The 24,751-nt window shown below is 43.5% G+C and overlaps 1 protein-coding gene across 1 annotated transcript in view; it reads left to right on the top strand.

Annotated features, from left to right (window-relative positions):
• The window catches only part of APOO (apolipoprotein O), a 56,028-nt gene extending 35,860 nt beyond the window's left edge, over positions 1–20,168 (top strand). The window contains exons 8-9 of the mRNA XM_006275104.4: positions 11,939–12,037; positions 19,582–20,168. Coding sequence (XP_006275166.1) covers positions 11,939–12,007 — 69 coding nt within the window. The 3' untranslated portion in view covers positions 12,008–12,037; positions 19,582–20,168. The remainder of the gene's footprint in view (positions 1–11,938; positions 12,038–19,581) is intronic.
• Positions 20,169–24,751: the final 4,583 nt, after the last annotated feature.

A 24,751-nucleotide genomic window follows, 5' to 3' on the forward strand; every position in this document is an offset into this window, starting at 1 on the left:
TACAAAAAATCCCAGAGACCACTGAATTAGGTTTCTTCTTTTTCTTGCTCCTTGCAGAATCTTTACATTGTACTTGCGAGTTATCACAACATAAGACTTCACTTTCTCAAGCAAAATAAATTTAAAACATTGGAGGAGAGCCTTTCTAACTGGTTCCTCAACTCCTTGGCTAGGGACAGGCATTCAAAAAGCCTGAGTCTGAATTGATTCAATCTTTGCAGCGTAGTCTAACCTGGCTAGGCTGAACCGGTCATTCTCTCTGGACTGAGAAAATGCTGGCACGTGCCTTCAGTGGCTCAGGCTAAAAGCTGAGGGGTGCTAGAGCAGCCCTCCCTTCACTTCCAGTTCTGAGCTTAGGTGGGGCATGGCCAGGTCCCACAGGATGCTCTGATTAGGGAGGGGTAGCCCCTGACAAGGGAGCCAGCAGGGTGTTGATAACAGCATTTAGCATCCCACCAAGAAAATAAAAACCTCTCTCATTAGTTCAAGCTCTTCTTAAACAGCTTTTTCCAAGCAAGGAAGGGAGGGACGTTACCAGCTGACCTGTTGATTAGCTCCAAAAAAGCCCTAAGCAAATACTTGCCAGTCTGCCTTACACAGACACCTCTTAGCATTAGATAGCATACCACATGCTGGCTACAGTCTTTGCTGTGGGGAAGGGGAGGGGGGAATCCCTGCTTGAGCAGGGAGTGGTGGGGGGTGGGGAACAGGGGAAAGCCAGGCAGAGGGGCAGGACCAGCCCTACTCTGGAGCAGAGAGCCCTGCCCAGGGCTGCAAATCATCTGGGATGCTGGGGGACTCTGGTTTAAATTAAACCAGGAAGGGGGCCAGGGGACACATTGCATAATGAGCTAAATCAGTTAAGTCTGATACTGTATTCAACCAGGTTTATGTCAAACTGGTTTGAGCCATTTTCAAACTGATTTATGTGCACTTAACATCTGTTCTGTTACAGGTTTAACCAGTTGCTGATCACTTAAATCGGTTTATGTGTAATGTCTGTCCCTAGCCCTGATGTTAGAAATTATTGCTAGCCAGCCAGGTGGCTTAGGCAGGATACAGTGGAATGCAGAAGGCACAGCACAAGATGATCAGAAGCTACAATACATCTGGAGCAACACCATCTTGTGTTTTGGTCATCTAAAGTCCTTTAACATGTGGGAGCATGTACTGTTGTTGTTGTTGTTAAACATTCCATTGCACTTTCAACTCGGGGAGAAACCAAAGCAAAAACAATATGAATAAAAAGCCACCAGATTTTTCCAGTCACCAGAATGTGTATCCAAAGGTGTGGAGGGGGGAGGATAAATCTTCAAAGTAAATTTTGAGGGATAGACTGCAAAAACTGAAAAAAGTTGCATTTTAGCGAAGATGACTAAAGCCACAACATACAAATGTTCCATCTACGCAACTCTTCTGGTAGAAAGCAAAAGTGTGCAGCTATTCATGTTGGGTTTTTTTTCAGAGCAAAATGGCCACTCTGGAAGAAAAATAATCTGGGAACAACCAGGGTTAAATTGCCCTACGGAGTTTCTCCTGGAAGACTCCCATGTCTTCCTGAGACTGCGCTCTTCTGAGGCAGCTCAGAGGAGTGCAAGGAGTGCGGCTATTCTGCTGGGAACAACTGATAGTCAGGATGAGGGTGGGGGGCTCTCTCCGAGACCTACAACCCTCCTGGGTCTGTGGCAGCTGCTGCTTTTCAGCAGCTGCCATCTGCTACTTGATGGCCTGTCCCCTTCACAGGCTGTCAATGGAGGGTCTGCTTAAGGGTGGCAGTGGCCCAGGAGAGCAGCCCTCTTGTATTCCCTAGCTAGAGAACTTCCCTGTGAAGCCCTTCAGCTATGGGGCTGGAGGAATGACTGTAGTCCAGCTCCCAGCCTATTTTTCTACCAGAAGAAATTTCTTTCAGTAGAAATGAACATCTGTACACAGCCCAAATTGAAAAAAACATACTGAGAAAATGAGCCATTTTCACTCTGCTGTGCTTTCCCCATGAAAAAAGACGTTCTATGTAGCATTGTTCCATTGTGAAACAGCTATAAACACATTTTTTAAGTTGGAAGATGGATTTAGTCATCAAACGACTTACCATATTAGCCAGTTCTTAAAAAGAAAGCCTATGGTAATGTCTGGTCAGCATTATAAAACTAACTTATAAGCAAGGCAGTCCATCAGAACTAAACTATTGTGATTTAGAATATACTACACTATAGATGGATCTAATTGTCTTAAAGAGTTCCATAAATTGGTTCCCAGAGACAGCATAGGCCCATGCATTGTAGGCTGGACTTTTTTCTTTTCTTTTCTTTTCTTTTTTTTTTTTTTTTAAATACACTGTCTTGGGGCAGGTATACCTTAGAAAAGGTTTGCTGACATGGCTTCAGTGCAAATGAGGGAGAAAACGCACAGTGCATTAGCTACTTTGCAGTGTGCATACTTCTATTCTGCACGAAATGAAGAATAACCCATGGTAGCTTGTCCCTGTTTCATTGATACAAGCTACCATGGGTTAACTTTCATTTACTGCAGTGGGATAGCATGCACATTGGCAGTTGTATGAGAGTTGCTGATGCACTGTAAATCCCTGCCCTTGGTTACCTTGTGCTAACTTGTTTGTTTGTGCCTACTTCCAGGCATATTGCAAAAAGCATGCCCCTAATCAACAAAGCACTCAAACTGTAAAAAGACTTGAGTGGTGACCTGAGCTAAACCTTTACTTAAAGGTGTACTAGAAGAACCATGGTATACCTGTGTTCAAAACCTGTTACTAAATCATTTGTCTTTCAGTTATTTGACTAATGATAGCAAGGATTTTTCTTTGTGAAATTCTAAATTCTAGCTTATAGGCCAGGTACAGACATTACACTTTTAACTGTATAAGTAACTGGAAACCAGTCTGTATCCACAACAGAACAGAAGTTGGGCTCACATAGACTGGTTTAAAAATGGCAGAACCCAGTGTGAGATTTCTGCTCTTCCCCCTTCCCCAAAGGTAAACGTGCGTTTGGTTTGCTATTGATCTAAACTACACCGCTCACACACAACTGTGTAACTTCAGTTGATTCCGCCTTGGGCTTTTTGATTGTTTGTACCTAGCCATGATGATACCTATGATACTATGATAGTGGAAATGTTATAGTATGGCGCATATGATTATAATGCACAATAGTTACAAACAGGTTGCATGTATGACCAAATGTTGCCATGCTTTGCTCTTCATGCATTTGCTTTAAGCATTTCTTTGTTTCTCTTTACATGAACTGAGTTAGAAGCCTACTAACATTATCTTGGTGTGGAAATGATTTGCTGGATATTCTTGACTTCTGTTAATTTGATATATTTTTTTAACTTGCTCAGGAAGGATAGGGATTCCAGGATATTCCTAACAAGGTACTAATGCTGCAATACTTCCTGATGGTAAAATGGATGTAATTGATTTTCACTGCTGTTTTGTCCTGTGTTATGTAAAATAAACACCAAACAAAAAAACAGCCCTTCCCTTTGTTTTGCAGTTCCCTTCTGCAAAATAGTTTGCCTATAGAAGAACCAGAATCTGGCCTCTTTCCCTCTTTAGGATAATTCAAGTCACTTGTGAACTTCCCAGTTTCCCATACTGGAGTCTCTGCTTTAAGATGAGCGGTAAGCCAGATAGCTCTTTCAGATCAAGGGATATGCAAGAACCAATGACTGCCACGGTGGGTTCATGTTAGGGCAAGTCAATACTAGGCATTTTGTGGCACAGCTGTGTCACTCAGGGTTGTGAATATCTTTAAGTTCTGATTAGCTGTGCCAGCAAAGCCTGTAGTTTAAATGCAGTTATGCTGGCATAACTGCTTTTTGCTGGACTTGGTTTTGCCCAGGGAGAATAGCTTTTTATATAAAACAGTTTGCTGCTAAAGCTATATTCATGTTGGTATGCAGTACTGGTAGTCCTATAGAAGTAAAGGGCCCTAGTATATAGACTTACCCAAATTTTCTTTCTAAAAGAATAAGATAGTAGCATCTGGAGGGAGGCATGGCATCCACGGGCAGAACCAGGATCAAAGATGAGGGTGCGGCCACATACCCGTCAGCTGCTTGATGCATGCTCAGTTAAGAGAGCTCATTGTGCATATACCACACAGTCAAAGGGGTGTGGTCACAGTCACTTGTTGCAATCCTGGATGCCAGTGAACTCTCTCAGCCTACTGGCATGCCAGTGTAGCCCCTGCCAGAGTTCTGCATGTGCTGTGTGCCTTATGGGCTCACTGGCAGGCACAGGTCTGCCTAAAGTCTCTGCTTTCAAGCAGCTTTAGAGTCTACTGCTCTTCCCCTTCATTCTTCCTGAATTCATCAGCAGGAGTAAGGGTGGCAGGGAGGGGTGTCACAGGGCACCTCGGTGCTCTGCTCCTAGAGAGGAGGAACTGCCAGGGAGAGAGCCCTGGCAGGACACTAACAAGCACAGCTGCGTGTTGCCGGGGCAACTAAGGAGGGTCAGCTGGCCAGAAGGGAGCAGGGCCTGGCCCTTATAAAACCCAGGGTGGAAGCCAGGCTGGCAGTTCCCTGCCAGCAGCCAGAGGGGCAGGAGCTCCTGGAGCTAGGAGGCGAGAATCATAGGAACCGCTCTAGCTGGGTGAAGGATGGCAGCTTGGAGAGGTTTGAGCACCATGGTTCTGCCAGGAGGCTTGAGTTTATGTTTGGCTTTGATATTACGCCGGTGGTTTGGGTGAGGCTATAGGGGTTGGAGGAGGCCTCATAGGGACCCACAGGGGGTGGGGCCCTAGCGCCAGTGAGGGTGCAGTATTCTCAGGGGGAACCCCAGTGGTATGGGAACCCCGGCGCCAGTGAAGGCGCAACTTGTGGGGTGCATAGACCCCAGAGAGGGGCGGCTTTGAGAAGCCCTAGCGCAGGCACGACGAGCCCCAAGGAGGGGGCAGTGTTATTAGGAAGCCCAGGACGGGCACAGCAAGCCCCGGAGAGGGGGCAGTGTTATGAGGAAGCCCAGTAGGGGCACAGCAAGCCCTAGAGAGGGGGCAATATTAGGAAGCCCAGTGCGGGCGCGGTGAGCCCCTGAAGAAGGGCTAGTGCTGCGACAAACTCCGGAGCAGGGTAGAGTGCTGCGGTTGCCCTGGCGAGAGGGGGTAGTGGCACAGTGAGCCCTGGGAGAAGGGGGCAGCAGTGCGGTGGGCCCGAGAGTCGGGGGCGTTACCGAGAAGCAGCCAGAGTGGGCGCAGAGAGCCCCAGACGGGGGGCTGTATTTTAGAAGCCCGAGTTCGGGCGACATTGTAGGAAAAGTCCCAGGAGGGGGCACTATTGTAAAGGCCCCAGATGGGGCGACACTATAGAGAAGGCCCCAGAAAGGGGCAACATTACGGGGAGTCCCCGAGAGACGGGCAGTGTGTGTGTATGTGTATATATAGAGAGAGAGAGAGAGATACTAGCGTCTATCCCATCAGTGAGGCTTGGGGCGTGGTATTAGGGGTGGTAGGAGCCACGCGTAGCCTATAAGGCTAGGGTGCCTGGGAAGCACCCATCATACTGGGAGACCCCCAGGGGGTCCGGGAACACACAGGGACAGATGTCCCTGCTAACCGTGCCCAAGGAGACGTGAGGCAGCCTCCTAAACTTACTGAACATCAAAGACGTGGTGGGTGAGAATAAGAGGGTGCCCTTGGACCGACTTGGCACGGTGAGGGGGCTGTAAGGAGATCACGGCCCTCCTGAAGGACCCCGCCGTGACAAGGGGGAATAATCAATGGTATCATGCACTCCCTGAGCTCATTGAAAGCAGGGGCCAAGTGGTGGTGGTAGTGCTGCTGCTGTTACTGCTGCTCATGCACTCCTTTCCCTTTCTGCTAAATTCAAGGAGAGGGGAAGAGCAAATAATAGCAGACTCTGAAAGCAGGGATTCTGGGCAGACCTCAGGCTGCTGAGCTCTGAGAGCTTGCTGCACGTGTGGTGCACAGTCATATGGGGGTGTGACCACACTGCTGCACTCCCTCTCATTCTGCTCCAAGGACATCCATCTTTTCTTTTGCCTGCTCTTCATTTCCACCCCTCCTCCCTCCCTCAGCAAAGAATTGGGGAAATAAGTACATGGAAGTGGAATGGTCTCCCTTTTAAAGCCATAATATTATTTAGAGATCAAGCATGATTTAATGATCCAGGTATGCAGTTTTTGCTTTATTAATGTGTAGTCTGTTGACTGCTGAATCAGATTACTGAATAAATGCTTCAGGGTCAGGTAATAAAGGTGCAGGGGGAAATCACAGGATTGGTTAGTCATGTTGGTCATGTCTTAAATTAGATTGCAATGCCTTTGGGATAGAAAAATGTCATCTTATGTTTTTATAAGGCTCCTTAGCACCGTTGGTTCTTTCTTGGGGGGGCTTTTAGGGGTCCTCTTTATGTGGACCTCCATTTAGAGGTTTGCAGCCATAGATGCCCACCTTGTAGAGTCCTTGGCTAGTGTCTTGCAGATGAATGGTCATTTTGTTCTGCACATATCACATTGTCCATTTAAGGTTGTCTTCTACCTTTTTGCCACCAGTTTACCTTACACTGCCTACAAATATACATTGTCAGTTGTACCTCTCAATGCGTCTAACCTACTAGATGAAAATGATGAATTATCTGCTACTAGCTGAATTCCATAATCTCTAATGCTTTTTCTGTTGGTCACATGCCCCATCTGTCAGTGTTAAGATTCCTGGATGGCACTATAGCACCAACTACAGAAGGGTGGTAACTTCTTCATATGTGTTCATTTCTCACAGGATCATGAACACATGCCAGTTGCAAGTTTTCAAGAGTGGAGTCCCGTTTTGGTGATTGCTTTTTCCCCAGATGCTTTTGTTCTTATTATTGGATTTCATTATCCAGTCTTCTGTGTTGATTCCTACGTAGTAATAGTTCATTTGCTGCATAGTTGTTCCATTCACTTTAACATAGCTACTGAGAAGTTGTAATGTAGATGCCATGTTCTTTTTATTCCAGTTTCATTCTGAAGTGACAAAAGCATGGATTCTTGTACCCACTCATTAAACCCAGCTGTTGGTGCAGCCAGACAGTTAAAAACTTGCATAACATGGCAAATGTATTTCTTCAATTACAAACTCTGGTATAATCTCAGTCTTGTCTTCCTACCCAACCAGTTTCCCTTTGGTTATATATGGACTTATTGTGCTCTCAGCCACACCTCAGTTTCCACCAGACACTGAGTCAGACAGTCTGTCACTCTTGTTGAATCAGTTAAAATAAACATAAAAAAGCTGTAGGTCACTACTGAAAGCACCTTAACACACTATTTCACAATCTCCTTAAAGGGATTAATTTTTTCAGTCCCTGTTGTTTTTCTTGTATTTGTACTCTTTCTCATTCTATGCCAGTTAGCACTGTGGATTTGCTGTGCACTTATCTTTGTGACTGTCATCCTTCCAGTTGTTTAAGCAGATAAATAAAAGAGAAATCCATGTAATTTATTCATTTCTGGTTTCAATCTGAGCTTTGATAGAAACCATCTGTATTTACTGATACTGTATATGGACAGTATTTTATTTAAATATTTGACTGTTTGGATACTCCAGTAAGCATTTGCCAGCAACAGAATGTTTTCAAGTTGAAAAATCAGTTTGATTTGTTGCAAGTGTCTGTTCCTTATGCTCAAACAGCTTCCAGAGCCAGGCTCATTGGGAATGCCATCAAAAACAAATTAATGACTGGCACTCCTAAGTCTGGCTAATGTGGAGATGTTATCCTCTCTACTGGTTAGGTCTTTATAGTCAACAACACATTTTGTACACTATAAAAGTATACTTTAGGTGTTGAGCATTTCATCTTTTTTTTTTTTAAATCAGTTTACAATGTATTATAAAACTTCTCATATTTTTAAGTACTTGTGAAACTTGTCTTGAGCAGCCACTTTTAAGAGACTAACAAAATCTGGACATCTAGTATGAGTGATTAAGGGCTAACTGATAGAAATGTTGTCACAAATATTGACTTACTACCTAGCTACCCTCCTAATATTAGTTAGGTAAGGCAATGTAGGAAGGGGTTAACCTGCAAAACTCACTGTGGCTTTTGTACATGATCCTCAGGCAAAGTTTGTATGTACCTTGGAGGGGTGAGAAAGAAAGAATAAAATCCATAACAAAATGGATAGTTTTATATACAGCATAAAGCATAGGGTAACATTTTCAAAACTACACAAGTTTAATATTTCTAAAGTGATGTAAGCACTGAGGAATACAAGTCTTTTTGAAATTCATTGGGGCTTAAGTTCTTAAATGTCTGCGTCACTTTTGAATGGGACTTTGGCACTCCTGAAAACTGCTTGTTTTGTTCAGAACAGTTGTGATAATGCTGTTTCAGAAATGATGAAATTGTGTAATCTCTTTCCAATTCTCTCTCTTTCCTCCCATTTCTCTGTCATTTTCAAACTCTAATAAAAATACCTCCAAAATAGGCAGCACTTTTGATGTTGATCAAATGGAAAAGGGCAAGTTAGGTAACACCGTTTTGTTTTCTTCCTTCTGCAGGAGATACTGTAAACAGCAAAAAGCAAAACAAAAAGTAAATTATTAATCTTTAATACTTTTTTCCTGTTTTTTCTATTTCAACTCTTTCTTCTGAAAGATGTCAGGTCTGATGACCGAACTGACAGAGAATCTGTGCCTCAGAATTTTCCACTAAAACAAAAGATCAGAATATTTCCATGCTCCGGTTAGGTTTTCTCAACAGAGATGCTGGAGTGGAACAAGGCTTGGCCATTTGTGAGACCAGTTTAGAAAAGAAAAAAGAAAAGTCATAGGTTTTGTGACTTCGGTTCAAACAAAGTAAGCAAACTGAGCTAAACATTTGGAAAAAGCCCACTTTTGGAAGCTTTGTATAATCCTGACAGTTGGCTATATTGCTGCTTCCTCTTTCTGTATAGAACCTTTCTGGTATCAAGTGTTTTGCTTTTTAAACTGTGATTTTTATTTATTTATTTATTTGTTTTTATAATGATTTAAAATCTCCCTTCTTTGGACCTTGGCATCTGGTGCATAAACTGTCTCGTGTCTTATTTTTAACTGCCTACTCAAATATTGAAGGTTTTGAGCAAATGTGGCCTGTGAACTCAGGTTTGGTTCAATATTACGTTGAAGTGAAATGGTGTTCCTTCATCCTAAAGGATCCAAAAGCACTTTTTATTGTTTTTATAGATATAGATGTTTTAGAGCCGGTAAGATTTGTCACTCATGGACTGTGGTTGATATTTAAGGGTATTACAGTACATTACTAGCCATAGTATTTGGATGAAACTACCTACAACCATTCAAATACTTCATTATAAGGTAGGCTTGATTTGGCAAGTGGAACTCGGCCTTCAATCAGTGCCCCAGCTCATTGTGTGGAGCAGGGGTAGGCAACATTTTTTGGCCGGAGTGCTGAAAAACACCACAATGCCTACCTTGGAAGGTGCTGGAATGCTAGCATGGCAGAAAAACAAAATGAGGGCAAGGGTTACATGGCAGGATGCCCTGCTTGTGCCCCTGCCCCACAGCCCGGGCTCTGTGGCGGCCAGCAGCTACCCTGGTTCTGGGTAGTGGCTGGAGCCCAGGCTGCTCCCAGCAGGACTTGCAGCGTCCCAGCTGCCTGCTGGGAGCAGCCTGGAATCCCGGCTGGCAGCAGCTCCGTAGAGCCAGGAGCTGGGCAGAGCTTTGTAGCCAGCCCAGGCTCTGGGCAGCTGCAGCGGGCAGAGTGCAAACAGCTGCGCCGGGTTTAACACCTCTGTGCCGGGGGCGGGGGAGAGACCAGGGCTGCGCTGCCTCAGGCCCTGCCCGCTCCAATGTGCAGGTATACACACCAGTGTGGAGCTGATGCTGGAGCCTGGCGCAGCTGTTTGGAGCCTCCCGGCTGCAGCCAGCCCTGGCTCTGGGGTGCTGCTGCCAGCCAGGATCCCGGGCTGCTGCCAGCAGGCAGCTGGGACGCTGCAAGCCCTGCTGGGAGCAGCTCGGGCTCCATCACTGGCAGCAGCTACCCGGATCCGGGGCTGGCTGCAGCGTGCCAAGCAATATGGCCTCGCATGCCGCACTCGGCATGCATGCCTGGGGTTGCTGACCCCTGGTGTAAAGGCTACCTTTTATATGAAATGCACTTCAAATTAAATTTAAGTGCCTTTTATACAAAAGTGCCTTGAGTCCTGTTGGTTAGAATATCTGTTTTATTCCCAGTGTCAGTTCCAATAATTTCATTCGGATTGTCCATACATTTTGCTTTTCAAAAATAAAAAAGTAAAGGAGGTCAAACTATGCCAGGGTATTATGTGAACAACTTTTTAGTTGATCTATTCAGGGCTGAGCAGTGGTTGAAAATAGCCTTATAGCAATCATATGAAAAACAGAAGCTCTCTATTGACAAACTTTGTAGTGTATTGCATACTCAGGAATCTGATAATTTTCTGAATTCCAAAAAAAATATGTAGTAGTGTTCTGGGTTGGTGGATCTTATTTTACATATTTAAATAAAATTGCACCTATAACAGCAATACAGAAAGCCATCCATTTTGATTGGAGGGAGGCAGTACTTTTCAAACTAAGTCTGAAAGATGCTAAAATGCGCACTACTTAAGTACTGAATGAATGTTGAAGTAGTGTGCATTTCTGCTTGATACCTGTTGCTGAAATTTATTTCTGCTGAAATCCATTTCACATCTGTTGTGGTAATTAATTTCTGCATGATCTCTGTTGCTGAAAATGGACGTTGCCTTTGTGCCACCATAACAATTGTTATGGTGGTACAAAGGCCAGGCAAACAGACATCCGCGCCCGTTGTCAAGCTTGAAATGTCCCAAATTGTAGCCATGACAATGAGTGGTATATATTTGTGCTGCTTCTTTTGCAGCCTGTTTGCTTTATTGCCAGAGAGCTTGGGCAACCCAGAGCTGCCCACTCTTTAGCATCCCTGAGCAGGTGCTCTTGGGGCTTCAGGGGCCCAGTCCTATGCAACCTTGGAATCTCCAGGGTATGCAGGATTGGGCTCCTTAAATCTCCAAGAGTGCCTTTTTGAGTTCTCCCACTTACAGAAGTCTGCTTGCAAAGGGACATCCCACTGTTAGGTGCTTCAGGGTCCTAATCCTGTGCATCCCAGGAATCCTCCTGCAGGGGGATTCCCAGGGTGTGTGTTTTGGGCTGTTGCATTTATTTGGGGTATGTTAATGAAGTAATCTTTTTTTGTGACAGTTGCAGTCCCTTGTTACATGGCAGACATTCCAAAGAATTTTGCAACTGCAGAAAGAATACATTATAGGGAATGTAAGCAGCTTAAATGCACTTCCGAGCAAATGTAGCAAAACATCATGTGGGAGAGACGTTCAGATAGATTTAAGTAGGAGTATTTTAATAAAAATAAATGAAAAGCTTAACACTTGGAAACTTGGAGTAGCAAGTGCTTGACTGGTCTTATTTTAATGGAAGTACTTTTATCAAAACTTATTTGAAACTACATTCATGTATGCTTCAGGGAACATTTTTGTTTTGACGGGAAGGGAGAAGATACTCTAATAAGCTTTTATTTTACCTTTTAGTTCCTGTATTTTTACTGCAGAGAAGATATGAGAACTCTTCAAAGTGTAACATATAAAAGGGGTCTATTGTATGCATAAACACACAAGTCTGGGAATGTAAAATGGCAGTTATAATTTGGGAAATCCCGTGGCTCAGTTGTGAATGTAGGCAAAAAGGAGTCAGTCAAAGAATCTTTTTGAACTACTGTTCTTTCAAATCTAAATGTTGAACCAATAACAGGAAGACTAAAGCCTAGAAATTCTTTGAGAACCATTCATGTTTGTGTGCCTATTACCAAGTCAGATTTATTTTCCAAGAATTCATTGCTTTAGATTTTTGAGAAGCAGTTTGCTGGAACTGAAGTGGTTACTATGGGTGTTTTGGTTTAAATGATATCCATTTTCTTTTAGAATGATGCAGATGGTGACAAACCAGTGGAAATACATGCTCCTTCAGATGCAGAAAGAGCCATGAAGTAGAACATGCTCCATAATTTTCTATCAAAACAGGTAAAGGACAAAAAAGTTAATATTAATATGTGGTAACTGCAGCTGAGTAATTTTTGCTCAAGATTGAACATGTCTAACTAGCAAATGCATGTCATTTCAGATTAATGAAGAGGCAGGGAAAAATAAGTGAGGGCATATCAGTGAATATTACAGTTTATTTAGAATGCCCAATAAATATCTTGCTTAAGCAAGTTTGATTAGCAAATTAAAATTATATTTCTGCACAGCAATTTAGTGCAAGGAATCAAAGCGAGGTGTTTTCTGGTGAACAGAACAAGGAATGTAAAGTTGAGACTTGAGGTCTGTTTCTGACTTTGCTGCTAGCTCACCTTAGCCATTCAGTTTTTTGGTTCTTATATTCCAGGAATGGGGAAAAATACCTACTCATTTTAAAAAGCAGTCTTTAAGATTGGAGGCTGAAAAGTATTGTATAACTGCTGAAGAGTGTTGTTGTTTTTGGGTTTTTTTACCATTAATGTAGTTTGCAGTGCAAAAAAGTTTTGGTTTTGTCAGCAGAACTGATGGTTTGGATTGGTGATGTGTTGGCAATCCAGCTGCCAGTTTGGATTGGTGATTCTGGATATATTTTCCAGTGGACTCATCTTTGCCACACATGTGGTTGTATTGCACTAAAAGTAATGCTGTAAAAATGACTAGGATTTTATGTTCATTTTATTTATGGTTGTTTTATATTAGATGTGCTTAGTTTTACAAATAAAACAACTTTTCCCTCAACTGCCAACTCAGGCTCACCTTGGGGTGAGCTTTTCATGTGTAAATGACTGTTTTTGCTGATGTGATTGAATGCGCCCATAGGAATAACAACGTGCTGCTTTTTTTGCCAAGTCACTCTTGCATATCTACCACTGTGCATCCTTGTATTTAATTACTATTGTTAACTTTTAATTCTAAAGATATGTTGCCTGTCTGCTTAGCTATAGAAGTTAATTGCATCCATTAAAAATTGTCTTACTTACCTTTTATAAAATAGCTACATAAATAGAAATAAATTATGAGGTTTGTTTTGAACAAAAGCATCAGGAAAAACAAAAAGGGGAGGATTTGCAATTACCTCATTTGCTTGAATATAATGAGGGTTGTCTTATAAGATGACCCCCCCCCCCCCCCCCATTAATTAGATTCTATGTATGGAAAATTTAGAATGGTTTTTAAAAATAATTTTCCAGGTATAGAATCTAACTATTGGAGATTTACCTTGAATTTGTGTCTCTCCCATCGCCACAGTAAGGAAAATAAATCTGGAGGTCAAGTAGCCCCTTCCTCTTGTTCTTGTTCTTGTCATGAGTCCTGGGATCCTCCAGAAAATTATACGCAGATGGAGGCCCAAGGCAACCTGGTCTGGTTGCACCTCATGGAGGGTGGAGCCACACTAATTATATGCAGCAGGCTGAGATGAGAGGCTGACGGAGGGATTCTGGGTGAACTGCTTGGAGTCCTGTTTGGTGATGTTTGCCAGGCATTTAAGGCTGGTGAAGAAACAGGAATCATTGGAAATGGGGACAATAATGCAGCTCAGCTGTGGGAGTAAAGAGGAAGTAAAAATGTATGCAGTGTGGTGGCTCACCATGACTTGCAAAAGAGTTGATGCTGAGAGGGGCTTGCACTGTGGGCAACAGAAACTGTATCTGGGTCTATGAAGGCAGTTTTCTTATATAAAAAATAAATAAAAAAAGTTCCTAGGGATAACCAATTCTGATGGTTTTTTTATTATGTTATTTGAAATGTTGTATTATCCTTTTGTGAGGCCTCTGTTGGAGGTTGTTTTGAGCCTTTTGTTATGGTCTGTTTTTCTAATAAAATGTTTTAAAGATTAAAAAAAAAAAAAAAATTCCCAGGGATAACTGTTCTGGTATGCTTTAGTACCTGCTGAGGTGTTGGGGCTTATGTAAATGGGAGATTTCTCCCTAGCTTGCTTCTGTGGCCATATGGCTAAGGGCAGGTGAAACTTGGGGGCATCTGAACCTCAAGCCTTTGGGCCTGGGCCTGCACGTAGGGTGCCTGCCAAAAGATTTTGGAAATATTTGAAGCCTCTGGTGGGGGTGAAAGATATTTGCCACTTGTAGATTCACTTACGGTTCTGGACTGACTCACGGATTTGGACTTGATTTGGCTTGGAACATGAAAAATTTCTTTAAAAAAAACAAACCCAAAAAATGGTGGGCAGGATGTTTACAGTGCCTCCAAATACAGGATCTTAGTTATGCAATTTATGGCAATGTAGAATTGCTCTCAAGCTTTCTCCCAACCTTGTTCCTTTGGCCTTTTGGCAGGGGGTAAGCGAGACTATATAGAATCTGAATTTCAAGGCCTCCAGGGGGGCTTGCAGGTAGGATGCCTGCCATGGATTTGGGAGTATTTGAAGCCCCAAGCTGAGGAGTCTGGGAGGTAGGATACTTGCCAGCGGTAGCGCCACACAGATTTGAATGATTAAGCTCTGCTTAGTTGATAGAATTGGGAATTGATTTGGGCTGAGATGCAATATTTCCAACCCCCCTCTTCCCCTCCCCTCCCCCCCCCCAAAAAAAAACAAAAACAAAAAAAACCCAAAAAACCCCAACATGATGATGGGAACCTACCACAGTTGTCTTGAATAACTCAAGTGTAGCTAGAGGGCAAATGCCTGTTCCTTGCACTGTGGGCAGACTGACCCTTGTGAGAATCTACAAATGCCTCCAAACATGAGGATCTCGGCTACACAATTTATGGCAGTGGGGGATTGCTTTCTGGCTTTCCCCCTAGCTTGCTGCTTTGGCCTTTTGGCAAGGGGCAAGCAAGATTAGGGGGCATCTGGACTCCAAGGCCTCTGGGCTTGGGGCTTGCACATAGGATGCCTGCCATGGATTTGAAAGTATCTGAAGCCCCAGATACTGATGAGTCTGGGAGGTAGGATACTTGCTGTTGGTAGTGCCACACAGACTTGAATTTAGAACTTAATTTGGAACTGATTTGGCCCTGGAAACTAAACTTTATTTATTTATTTTTTTAAATCAGCATGTTTCCCCAGTATGGACCATATAGTCATGCTCAGTGTTGACTGCATTTAATCCATTTCATAGTTGGTTTCAGGTGTTGAGCACATGCTGCTTTTGGCAGTAGTTTAATGATAGACAGTGTATTTAATTGGGTTTCCTTGTGTGCCAGTGTGAGAGAAGAGGCTACCTTCCCTTCCCCCATGCTGATTGGGGCAGGTGGGGGGAACCTTATCTTGTATTTGAGTAAATGTAGTATTTTGCTCATTGTGACTTGGGAAGGCGGCACAGTGCTACACAAACATTGTCTTTTGTGTAGACAAGAGGAGCACTTTCAGTTAAGGGCATGATGAGATCTGACTGATCCCAACTGTTGTACCTCCTGACTTGTCACACGTGCATGGAAGAAGGCACAATTATGGGATCAAATCCCAATCATGCATTATTGCTAGTGCAAAGGAGCCTGGGATTATGGGCTCCCCCTGCATCAGCAAGTAGAAAGCTGGTTGCTGATGCTCCTGTGGCACAGAATGTCAGTTGGCTCATAAGGCATCCCAGCTATGGGAGTGCACCAGAGTGTTGAATGGCTCCTATGCGCTCCCATGTCTGGGAGCTCCCGTTAGCCTCAGGAGCCCTGTAAGGCCAATCAGTTGATCTGCACTAGCCACACATTAAATTTAAGGCACAATGAGGTTATTATATATTTTATATGTAAAGTAACTTTGTGGCTTATTTCCTGTTTTATTATGCCATCAATTGCATGGACTTGTGGCCAGGTTACTACTACTTAAGATGCAATTAAAGAGTTAATCATGTCTTAAGTGTAGCACCTGCCAGGGGCCCTGGAAACAGATGGCACTGAATTGCCCTTCCAGTGTTCAAGATTTTTCATTATATAAACAGACCTAATTTCAGCTGCTTTGATTGCCATCTGTGCTGAGGGGGTGGTGATTTGTGATTTCTATTTGGATTAATGCCCATAGAATTACTTGAGTCCAGATGTTAGTTTTGGATTTGGGTAATCCCAAAGGTTGGTGAGTAATGTTGTTATCTAGCAAGACACATTTATTTCTGCTGGGTAGAATGCATATTTACATGTTTTGGCAACTGTCATTTCTTCTGGATCATGGTGTATGCGTGAGAGGTCACCCAGACCTTTGATGCGTATGCCTGTGCAGAAGTATGGAGGAGTGGAGGTTGCCCAGACCTTCCATCCCCCTTTTTAGGCCATTGAGACAGAATCCAAAGACCAAACCAAGTCCAGACATTTAATGCCTCCATGGCTATAGTCATATAAACGTCTGGGAACCAAACCCTGGTCTCCTGTGTAGCAGACAGTAGGGCTGTGCAAAATGGCACCATTCAATTTTGACTTGCATTTCAATGGAACAGTGTTTCGTTTCAAGTTTGGATTTGAAACTGCTGTTCCGTTTTGTTTTATTGAAAGTTTCGCTGTTTCAACGTTTCGCCCACAGGCTATAATGGGGAAACGCAAAACAGCCTATAACTTTGTAATTTATGGCCTGATTTGGATGAAACTTGTAGGAATGGTAGCCTTTTCTGAGGGCACGAAGCCTGCCAAATTTCAAGGAGATGCATACAGGGGTTTCAGGAAACTGCACCTCAAATTTTTGAAAGCAAAAAAACTCGTGTCGTGTGTGCGTTAAGCCACAGCTGGGTCAAAACCGCAGGCATGCTAGCCCCTGCTGAGGCAACAAAACCTGCCAAGTTTCAAGGAGATAGGTGCAGGGGCTTGAGGGACACTGCACCTCAAACTGCGAACAAGCAAAACTCACGACATGGGTGCATGTGGGGCTGTGTCTGTCTTGGGGCAGAGGGGGATGAAAATTGCAGGCCTGGTAGGCCCTGCTGCAGCCACAAAGCCTGCCAGCTGTCAAGGAGATAGGTGCAGGGGGAGTTTGGGTTCTGGGGCAAAACTCATGACATGGGTGGGTAACTGTGTGTGTGTGGGGGGATAAGGTGCGCCCTCACTCCACTGACTCCAAGGCAGAAAGCAGGGCGGTTTGAACAATGCTGCCTTATATGCAGTTTTTCCCCAGAGCACTGGGATTGGAAGGGACCTCAGGGAAGGATGACAGTCACTGGCCTGCTACACAGTCAATAATGAGAGCATTCCACCCACCCCTTCCCCCTCCCTCTCCTTAGTTTAGTTTCTGTTTCCTCGCAGGCAAGCCCAGCTTGAGGTTTGAAACTTGAAATGTTTTTAAAATCTCAAAACGTTTCGACTTGCCTTGTTTTGTTTTGAGGCTGTTTCAAAGCTCTGTTTCATTTCGATTTTGCTGTTTCAAGCTTGAAATGAGTCAAACAAGTGTTGAAACAAAATTGCTGGTGAAATTTCGCACAGCCCTAGCAGATGGATTCTGCCACTGAACCACAGGGGACTTCATGCATATTTAAGCAAGTCACTGGGGTTTTTTTTCATTATTATTAATTTAATCCCTTTTTTTAAAGCCCCTAGCAATAATAAAAAAGTGAGTCTGGCTACAAATCTGAGGTAAAATCCAGCTTTCACTTATCTCTGTTTGTAATAGGATTGAGCTTGTCTAGTTAGCCCTGAATAATTTTGACATAAATGTCTGTAGACACTGTATAATACAATTTTCTCCTCTTCCAAAAAGGAGTAGTATAAACCTGCATAAGCATGTATATGACAGTCCCCAGGATGAGGGCATCTCACTTGAATTTTACTAGACGTGCACTGGTACATCAGTCCGATATCGGATCAGTACCGACATAAAGAAAAATGTCTCTTTCGGATATCGGCCCGATGGGGCTGATAATTTGGCCAGTAAATGCCCGTGCTGTGCACAGCCATGGCGCAGCACTTGGGCAGCAAGGAGCACAGCCCGTAACATGGAGAGCTGCCTCCAAACTGGTAGGTCTGTTGTGGTGGGAGGGAAGAGGGGTGGGGGGGCGCAGAACAATGCCCCCTGCAGAGAAGGGGGAAGGGGCGAGGGCAGGCGGCTCCTCCCACTGCTTGTGCCCCAAGATCTGTGTGGGGCGGGCTGCAGCCGAGGCTCTTCTCAATGGAGGCTGGGCTTGGACTGGGTGCTAGTGGCACTGGTAGGATGCTGCATCCACCCCAGATTTTGCTGCCACTCTACTCCCAGTGTGACAGCCACCTCCTGCCCGGCATTGCCCCATCTCAACGTCCTACCTCCACCCATGTGGATGGAAGAATTGGAGCAGCGCCAGGCAGCTGGTGGTCATGGCATTGGGAGCGGAGTGGCGGCAAAATTTGGGGTGGATGCAGCATCCCCCCAGCGCTGCCAGCGCCTGCTCCAAGCGCAGTCCCTGCCAAGAGTCCCGCACAGTCCTAGGGGCAGCCTGCCCTACTCCATGCAGATCCAGGGGGCGCACGCTGCTTCTTCCCCCACACTCCCGCCATGTCCTCCTGGGGTGCAAGCAGTGGTGGGAGCCACACCCGCTGCCCCACCTGGGTGGTGCCTGCCCCTGTCCCCTCCCTCACTGCGGGGGACATCAGTCTGTCCCCACCACACCCCTTCCACTCCACCAGACTTGCCAGCTGGAGGCAGCTGCATCGGAAATTGGATCAGTATCGGCTGATATGCCCCCTTAAATATGGGCTATCGGTATCGGCCCCCAAAATCTATCGGTGCACCCATAAATTTTACCCATCTGCTGCAAAGATGAAGTGGGATGTGTGGTCTGAAAAGTGCGTCAGACTTTCTAGTTTCACATGTATCAAATAAACTTTTTTTCCATTTTTTGCAGAAAACTATACAGATTAAATTCTCCAGAAGTTTCAACCTAAAACTTAAACAATTGAGTAATGTGACAACATAACAGGAAACTGTTGCCACTTTACTATATATTCAACATGCAAATTAAAAATGTATATTTGGTGGCGGAGTGTCTCTAGAGAATTCTCAAATGAGTAATTGAGTTAGCAGTTTATCTTTGCTTAATTCTGTAGCATAGAGAATCTGTTGTGTATCTATTGTATGAATAGTTCTGCACGCTCTGTTTTAATGATTAATTGCAGATTTTTTTTTTTAACCAGTGAAGCTTTTTGAACGTGGTTACTATGAAAGCAGCGAACCTGACTTCTTTTCATTTGGTTTTGCATTAATCATTATCACTGACTTCAGTGGAATTGCTCTGGATTTACATCAGGAAAAATATTTAAGAGGAATAAAAATTGTTCACTGATTTACCTAAATTCCAATGGGAATGTATGATTATGGAGTGTGCTTCCCACCCTACCCTGCTCCCCTTTTTTATGTTCACAACACTGCTGAGTCCTGATAGCAAAGTTCTCTGTGATGTATGTTACTGGCATGTGCTCTTTGGAGCAGGAACCTGCAGTGTGGGTTTGTACACTAGCTAGCGCAATTAGCATGGCTATAATGCAAATCAGTAAATTGCTATACTGTAAATGCATTTCTCAAATAATTGTTGACTTAAATTGCCATACCACAAAATTCTAATAGTAATTTTACACTAGGGATAAAATGAGCCTGTCTGTATTCATTTTAACATGTCTCTCTGGTTTCTCTTTGTTGGATATAGGTAAACAGAAGATATAGACAAGATCAGCATTTTTCTGGAGAGGAGGAAGACTGAGGAACATGCTTTAATTTATGAATGTAGATAACGTGTTCTGCCTCAGGAAAATTGACAGTGCACTATGTGGAACAGAGTCTCTGAATGGACACTACCTAGTCTTGTGTCAGCAGGAGATTCTTAGGCCTTAATCCTGCAATAGGATCCATATAGACTGAAGAGTCTGCTCACATATGGAGATCCCATTGTGGGATCAGTGCCTGAAGTAGCACATCTCCAAACTCCTCAATCTCATGTTGTTTTATATAGATCTATATATCTATAGATATATATATAGATATAAATATATAGATATAGATCTATCTATAATTTACAATTAAAATTGAAATTTAATTAAGTTTTCCTGCTTTTTTTTTTTCTTTTTTCACTTTCTTTATATGAACTTATCTGATATTCATGCTGCTTTTGAAGGTGGGGGTGAACCAGAATCTCAAGATCAATTGACATGTTCTTTTTCTGGGAAAAAGTGTAAGTAGTGTGTCTGTAATGCAGTTTTGGCTAACAGATTTACAAATGAAAACAATTACAATGAAGCCTGTGTTTTGTCTTGAGTTCCCCTCCTTTTCATGCAAATCTTCTGCCTCATCAGTGCCAGTGGGAGGTATATAATGAAGCATCTGAGTTCCTTTCTAGTAGATGGATGGGAATGGAGTTGTTTATGTTTGTTCTTGTTTTTGCTTGAATGCACAGCTCAATGAGGATCAGAATTTTGTGTTGGTGGGAACCAGCTATAGAATAACCTGTGACCGTTTCCTTTTTTTTCAGCCGGGCAAAGGGAAGAACTGTAGAACAAAGGGAATGCAAAATCGTTTTCCAAGACTTCTAAATCTGTGCACAATAGATAGCTTTTTCATTATTTGCTGCCACTTACATGAATCATTCCCAGGATAAGATATTCTTTGCAGATCTATAAAATACCAGTAACTTGCAGCATGTAGATTTTGTTAGTGAGGCATAAATACTTGCAAAATAACTCTCACCAAATATGCAAAATATCATGGGCAATACTTAGCATAATTTATCCTCCTCCTGCCTTATTTTCTTAGAATGCTAAGGACATATTGGACCAAAAAATGTTTGATTACCAGTTTGGCATGTTAAATTGAGCAGGAACAATTTGCAATGTATATTGTAGTTTGTTTGGGAATTCAGGCCAAGGATACTTCTTCAGTACGAGCAGAGATCATGTAGTTGCCTGGGCAGAAAAGTATTACAGCAAACTGTTCTGGATATAGTTGTGTGAGCAGCTTCATGTGGATATGGGAAATCTCTGCTGGCTCACTGAATCTATACAGAATGGTTAGCTTTAGCTTAACAATCTTTGATTTTTATCAGGCTGCAAAGAACCATAGTCATGCTTCTTTTGACAGTAAGAGGAAGAAAAAGACAACACAATGTGTTCCTATCTACTTCTTAACACTAACTGTTTTGTTCTGTGCAGACCACTTCAGTACAAATATAGATTTCTGCTTCTCTGGTTCAGGAGAATAGCATCTCGTATGTATGTGGTTTGTTCCCACAGAAAATTATTACCAGTTCAATTAGTCGGAAAAACAGATTTAGCACATATGTCAGATGCCACTGAAAAAGATTTATGGTAAAATCAGCATTGGAAGAATTCAGTGGCTTGGTTGTCTGTAACAGGGGTTCACAACCTTTTACTAACATGGGGCTTGCAACCTGGCTGGTGCCCTGGGCCACCGTGCCCTTCTGACCCGCTCCAGTCAGTGGTAAGCAGGGGTTGCAATGAGGAAGAGCATCTCTCCATGCAGGGTGGAGCACCTGGAGGTAATTGGCAAACTCTTAGGACAACGTGGACCAGATCCAACCTTTCCAGGCTGGATCCAATCTCTTTTCAGGCTGAATGTGACCCATGGGCCTTAGGTTGCCAACCTTAGTCTATAGGATTTATACCAAGCATGGCCATACTTCTTACCCTTCTGTCCATGAACCAAAGTCTTGATGCTACCAATAGCTACAGGATGCAATTTTACGTGTGTCCCAGAATCATGGTGCCTCGGTTCACAGCCTGTCATATTCCAATGAATCTACGAATTCTGCTAAATACTTTGTCAAAGGACATGCAAAAGGAAAGAAAAGTACCCCAGTTCAAATCGTAACTTGTCATTAAATGATGTCTTAAAATAAATAATAGTCAAGAACTGAAGAAAATAATAAAACAAAAAAATGCAGGATTTTCTTTTTATTTAACTACTCTTTCTTCTAGAGCAGGGGTCGTCAGCTGGGGGTACGTGTATCCCCAGAGGTACCTGAGAAGGCCCTAGGGGGTACACGCGGGGACAGAGCACCACCACACACTATCCTACACTGCCACACAGGCATCGCCTGGCCAGCCGGATGCAGGGGGTGGGGGAAGCTCGCATGTGGTGGCTGCTGCTGCTCTGTTTCCAGCTGTGTGTGCCACCCCACCTCCTGCTCGGCATCTGGCTGCACCCCTCCTCCCCCCACTCAACAGCCAGGGGTACACTGCTCCACATCCAGCCACCGGGGATACAATGATTCAAGAAGGCTGAAAACCCCTGTTCTAGAGCAAAATTTAAATTGCCCTGGGGCCTTATGCCGCTTGTGAACCATGGCTTAGTGATCCCAGATCTATAGGATTTATTCTGCCAAACTTTTAGCATTTGCCCATCTGTTCCTTCAACTTTTCAATTATATCCCAGTTTCTGTTTTTTAAGTGTAAGTTAGTGTGCCTTCCATGGCACACTACACATGCATTAATTCACTTTAGTTGAATCTAGTACCTCCATTGTGAAGGACTAGGAAAGTGCTCATTATTCTGTCTTTAATGCTTATTAACTAAAAAAGCACAGTTTTTCAGTGATGCTTTAATGCACATTAAAATAAGCTAATGCACATGAAAGCACATGTAGACATGCCCCCGGGCAGTGGTTCTCAACCTTTTTTTTTTTTTGTACCAGAACCCATTTGTAAACGTCTATGGCCAGTTCTAACCCAGTGCCCTTTACTCCTGACCCATGGCCCCCCCACTCCCAGGTTCCCAGTGTGTGGGGCAGGGGGTGGGTGTATGGAGTACATGGGGGACCCCAAGCAGCCTCTTGCAGCTGGAACTCTGCCAGTTCCCCACGTTTTTCTCCTTTAAAGGAGAATCCATTTCTAAAGTTTGTTGATCCATTTTCAAGGGCTTTTTCATGACAGGTTCATATATTCTTGCCACCTACTTTTGGGTTGCAACCCATGGGTTCAGAAACACTGCCCTAGGGCACCCAAACTTGTAAGACTGGATCATTTTGGCCAACAGTGCTTGTTGTGACTCTAAGGCTCCTCACTTAACCTTTAGTGCATCAAGGACATGCCTCTTCAGTATAATTTTGGTGTTCCAATGGTAGCTAATCCGTGTTCAGACCCTTAAAACTTCTTAATGTTTATAACGGCTTCATCTTTTAAAACTTGGCTTGAATAAGTCTCTGATTTTACTGCGCCTTCCAGCCACAAAGCATTATCCACACAGAGGCCTCAGAAAGACTGAAAGCTCTCAGGCCTTAAAACTTGCCTGTCCTGTGACTAAGAATGGATACAATGTGCGCCTGTTCTACCTGGTTATATCTGTGTTCTGTTTGTATGGAGAATAAGGAGCACACTGGACTTGAAAATAAAGAGATAGGAAGAAACTGAAGTCCCATTTTCTGGAGAAGTCTGAAAATGAGCCTGAAACTTCTGGATCCTATTCCATAGACTCCTGAACCCATTAGTCTTCATAATCCAGTGTTCCTTTGCAAACGAGCAACAGTCAAGAATTCAGCAGAGAAGGTGGCCTAAAGAGAGAGTGTGTATATTTAAAAAAACCTAACTTTGGCAATAGGGCTAACACCAGCCACTGTGGCAAACTCACTAACACTTTTGATGTAAAAAAACTATTTGTCAGAGCAAAGTGCTGAAAGGGATTGTTTGCAACACTTAAGTGGAAACAGAAGAAAATCTGTCATCTTAAAGGTGTAGAAAAACTTCTGGAACCTGGCAGCTGCCATCCAATTGGTGAAATTGAGTCTGCTACTAAGCCATCTGCTTTCTCGGCACCAAGTTGACCAGGGAATAGATATGAACCACATTTGAGCCTTCCTTGATGCTGAAACATCTGTCTGTCACCACTAGTACAGCCCCCAACAATTCTGATGCTCCACACAAAGAACTGTCTGTGGAGAATTCTTCACTGCCACCAAGATGTCTTCTCATTGTTGTTGAGCCAAGACCCACAGTTTATAAGGAAATAAAAGTGGTGCTGCTGTGAGACCTGAGAGACTCTTTAAAGCGTGACCTCCAAATTTGCGTAGCTGCTGACTGGACCGATACCAGCCATGCACATGCATGTGAAGTGTCCTTGTCATCCTGAGGATTAAGGGGTCTGTCTTCTGAGTTTTCAGTGGAGCCAGATTGTAAATGGCCAGGTAAGAAACCATACTTCAGTCTTGCTGTGGGAGCAAGGGTTTGTCTTCAGATTTTTTGTGAGCATAGGGAATACCTTCAGGCTCTCAGGTAGTGGGATGAGTAAAATTGACTGATGTGAGAATTTGCAGAAGGCCCTGACAAAAAGGTCAGAGGCAGCAGCTACTTTCTAATCTATTCACGATGAAAGTAAGATCAGATTATTGTAATATTTCCTTTTATTTGTTTGTTTTTATTTCTCTATCTCAACATATGGGGGGTATTCATGTTTTTATAATCTTTTTTGTTATCTTTTATTAGCAACATCTTTGGTTCATAATGTTAGCATCAGTAAGTGGGATTTTGGAGCATTTGACTACACAGGCAGGCATCTTGTATGGAAGGAGGGGATCTAAAATTTCTGAGCACATGACCAGACAAGGGTATGTTTATTTAAGCTGGCAAACCATCACTGCTAAAAGCTGGCAAGATGTAGATGAGATGGGTAAAGCTGAGGCAGTAATTGGCAGAGAGTTTGAGACTGAAGGATACCCTTGAGGGTATGAGAACACCCTGGGGATGTGCCTTAAAGGTGTACCTGACCAAATTTTGGGTCTGGGCATGTCACAGGTGGTATGATAACCCTTCTCTAGTCTTCTGGGACTTTGCCATCATCCATGAGTTGGCAGGTATCACTGACAGGTAGTTCCTA

The sequence above is a fragment of the Alligator mississippiensis genome, chromosome 1 (assembly GCF_030867095.1).
Source record: "Alligator mississippiensis isolate rAllMis1 chromosome 1, rAllMis1, whole genome shotgun sequence".
In the NCBI taxonomy this organism is placed as follows: Eukaryota; Metazoa; Chordata; order Crocodylia; family Alligatoridae; genus Alligator; species Alligator mississippiensis.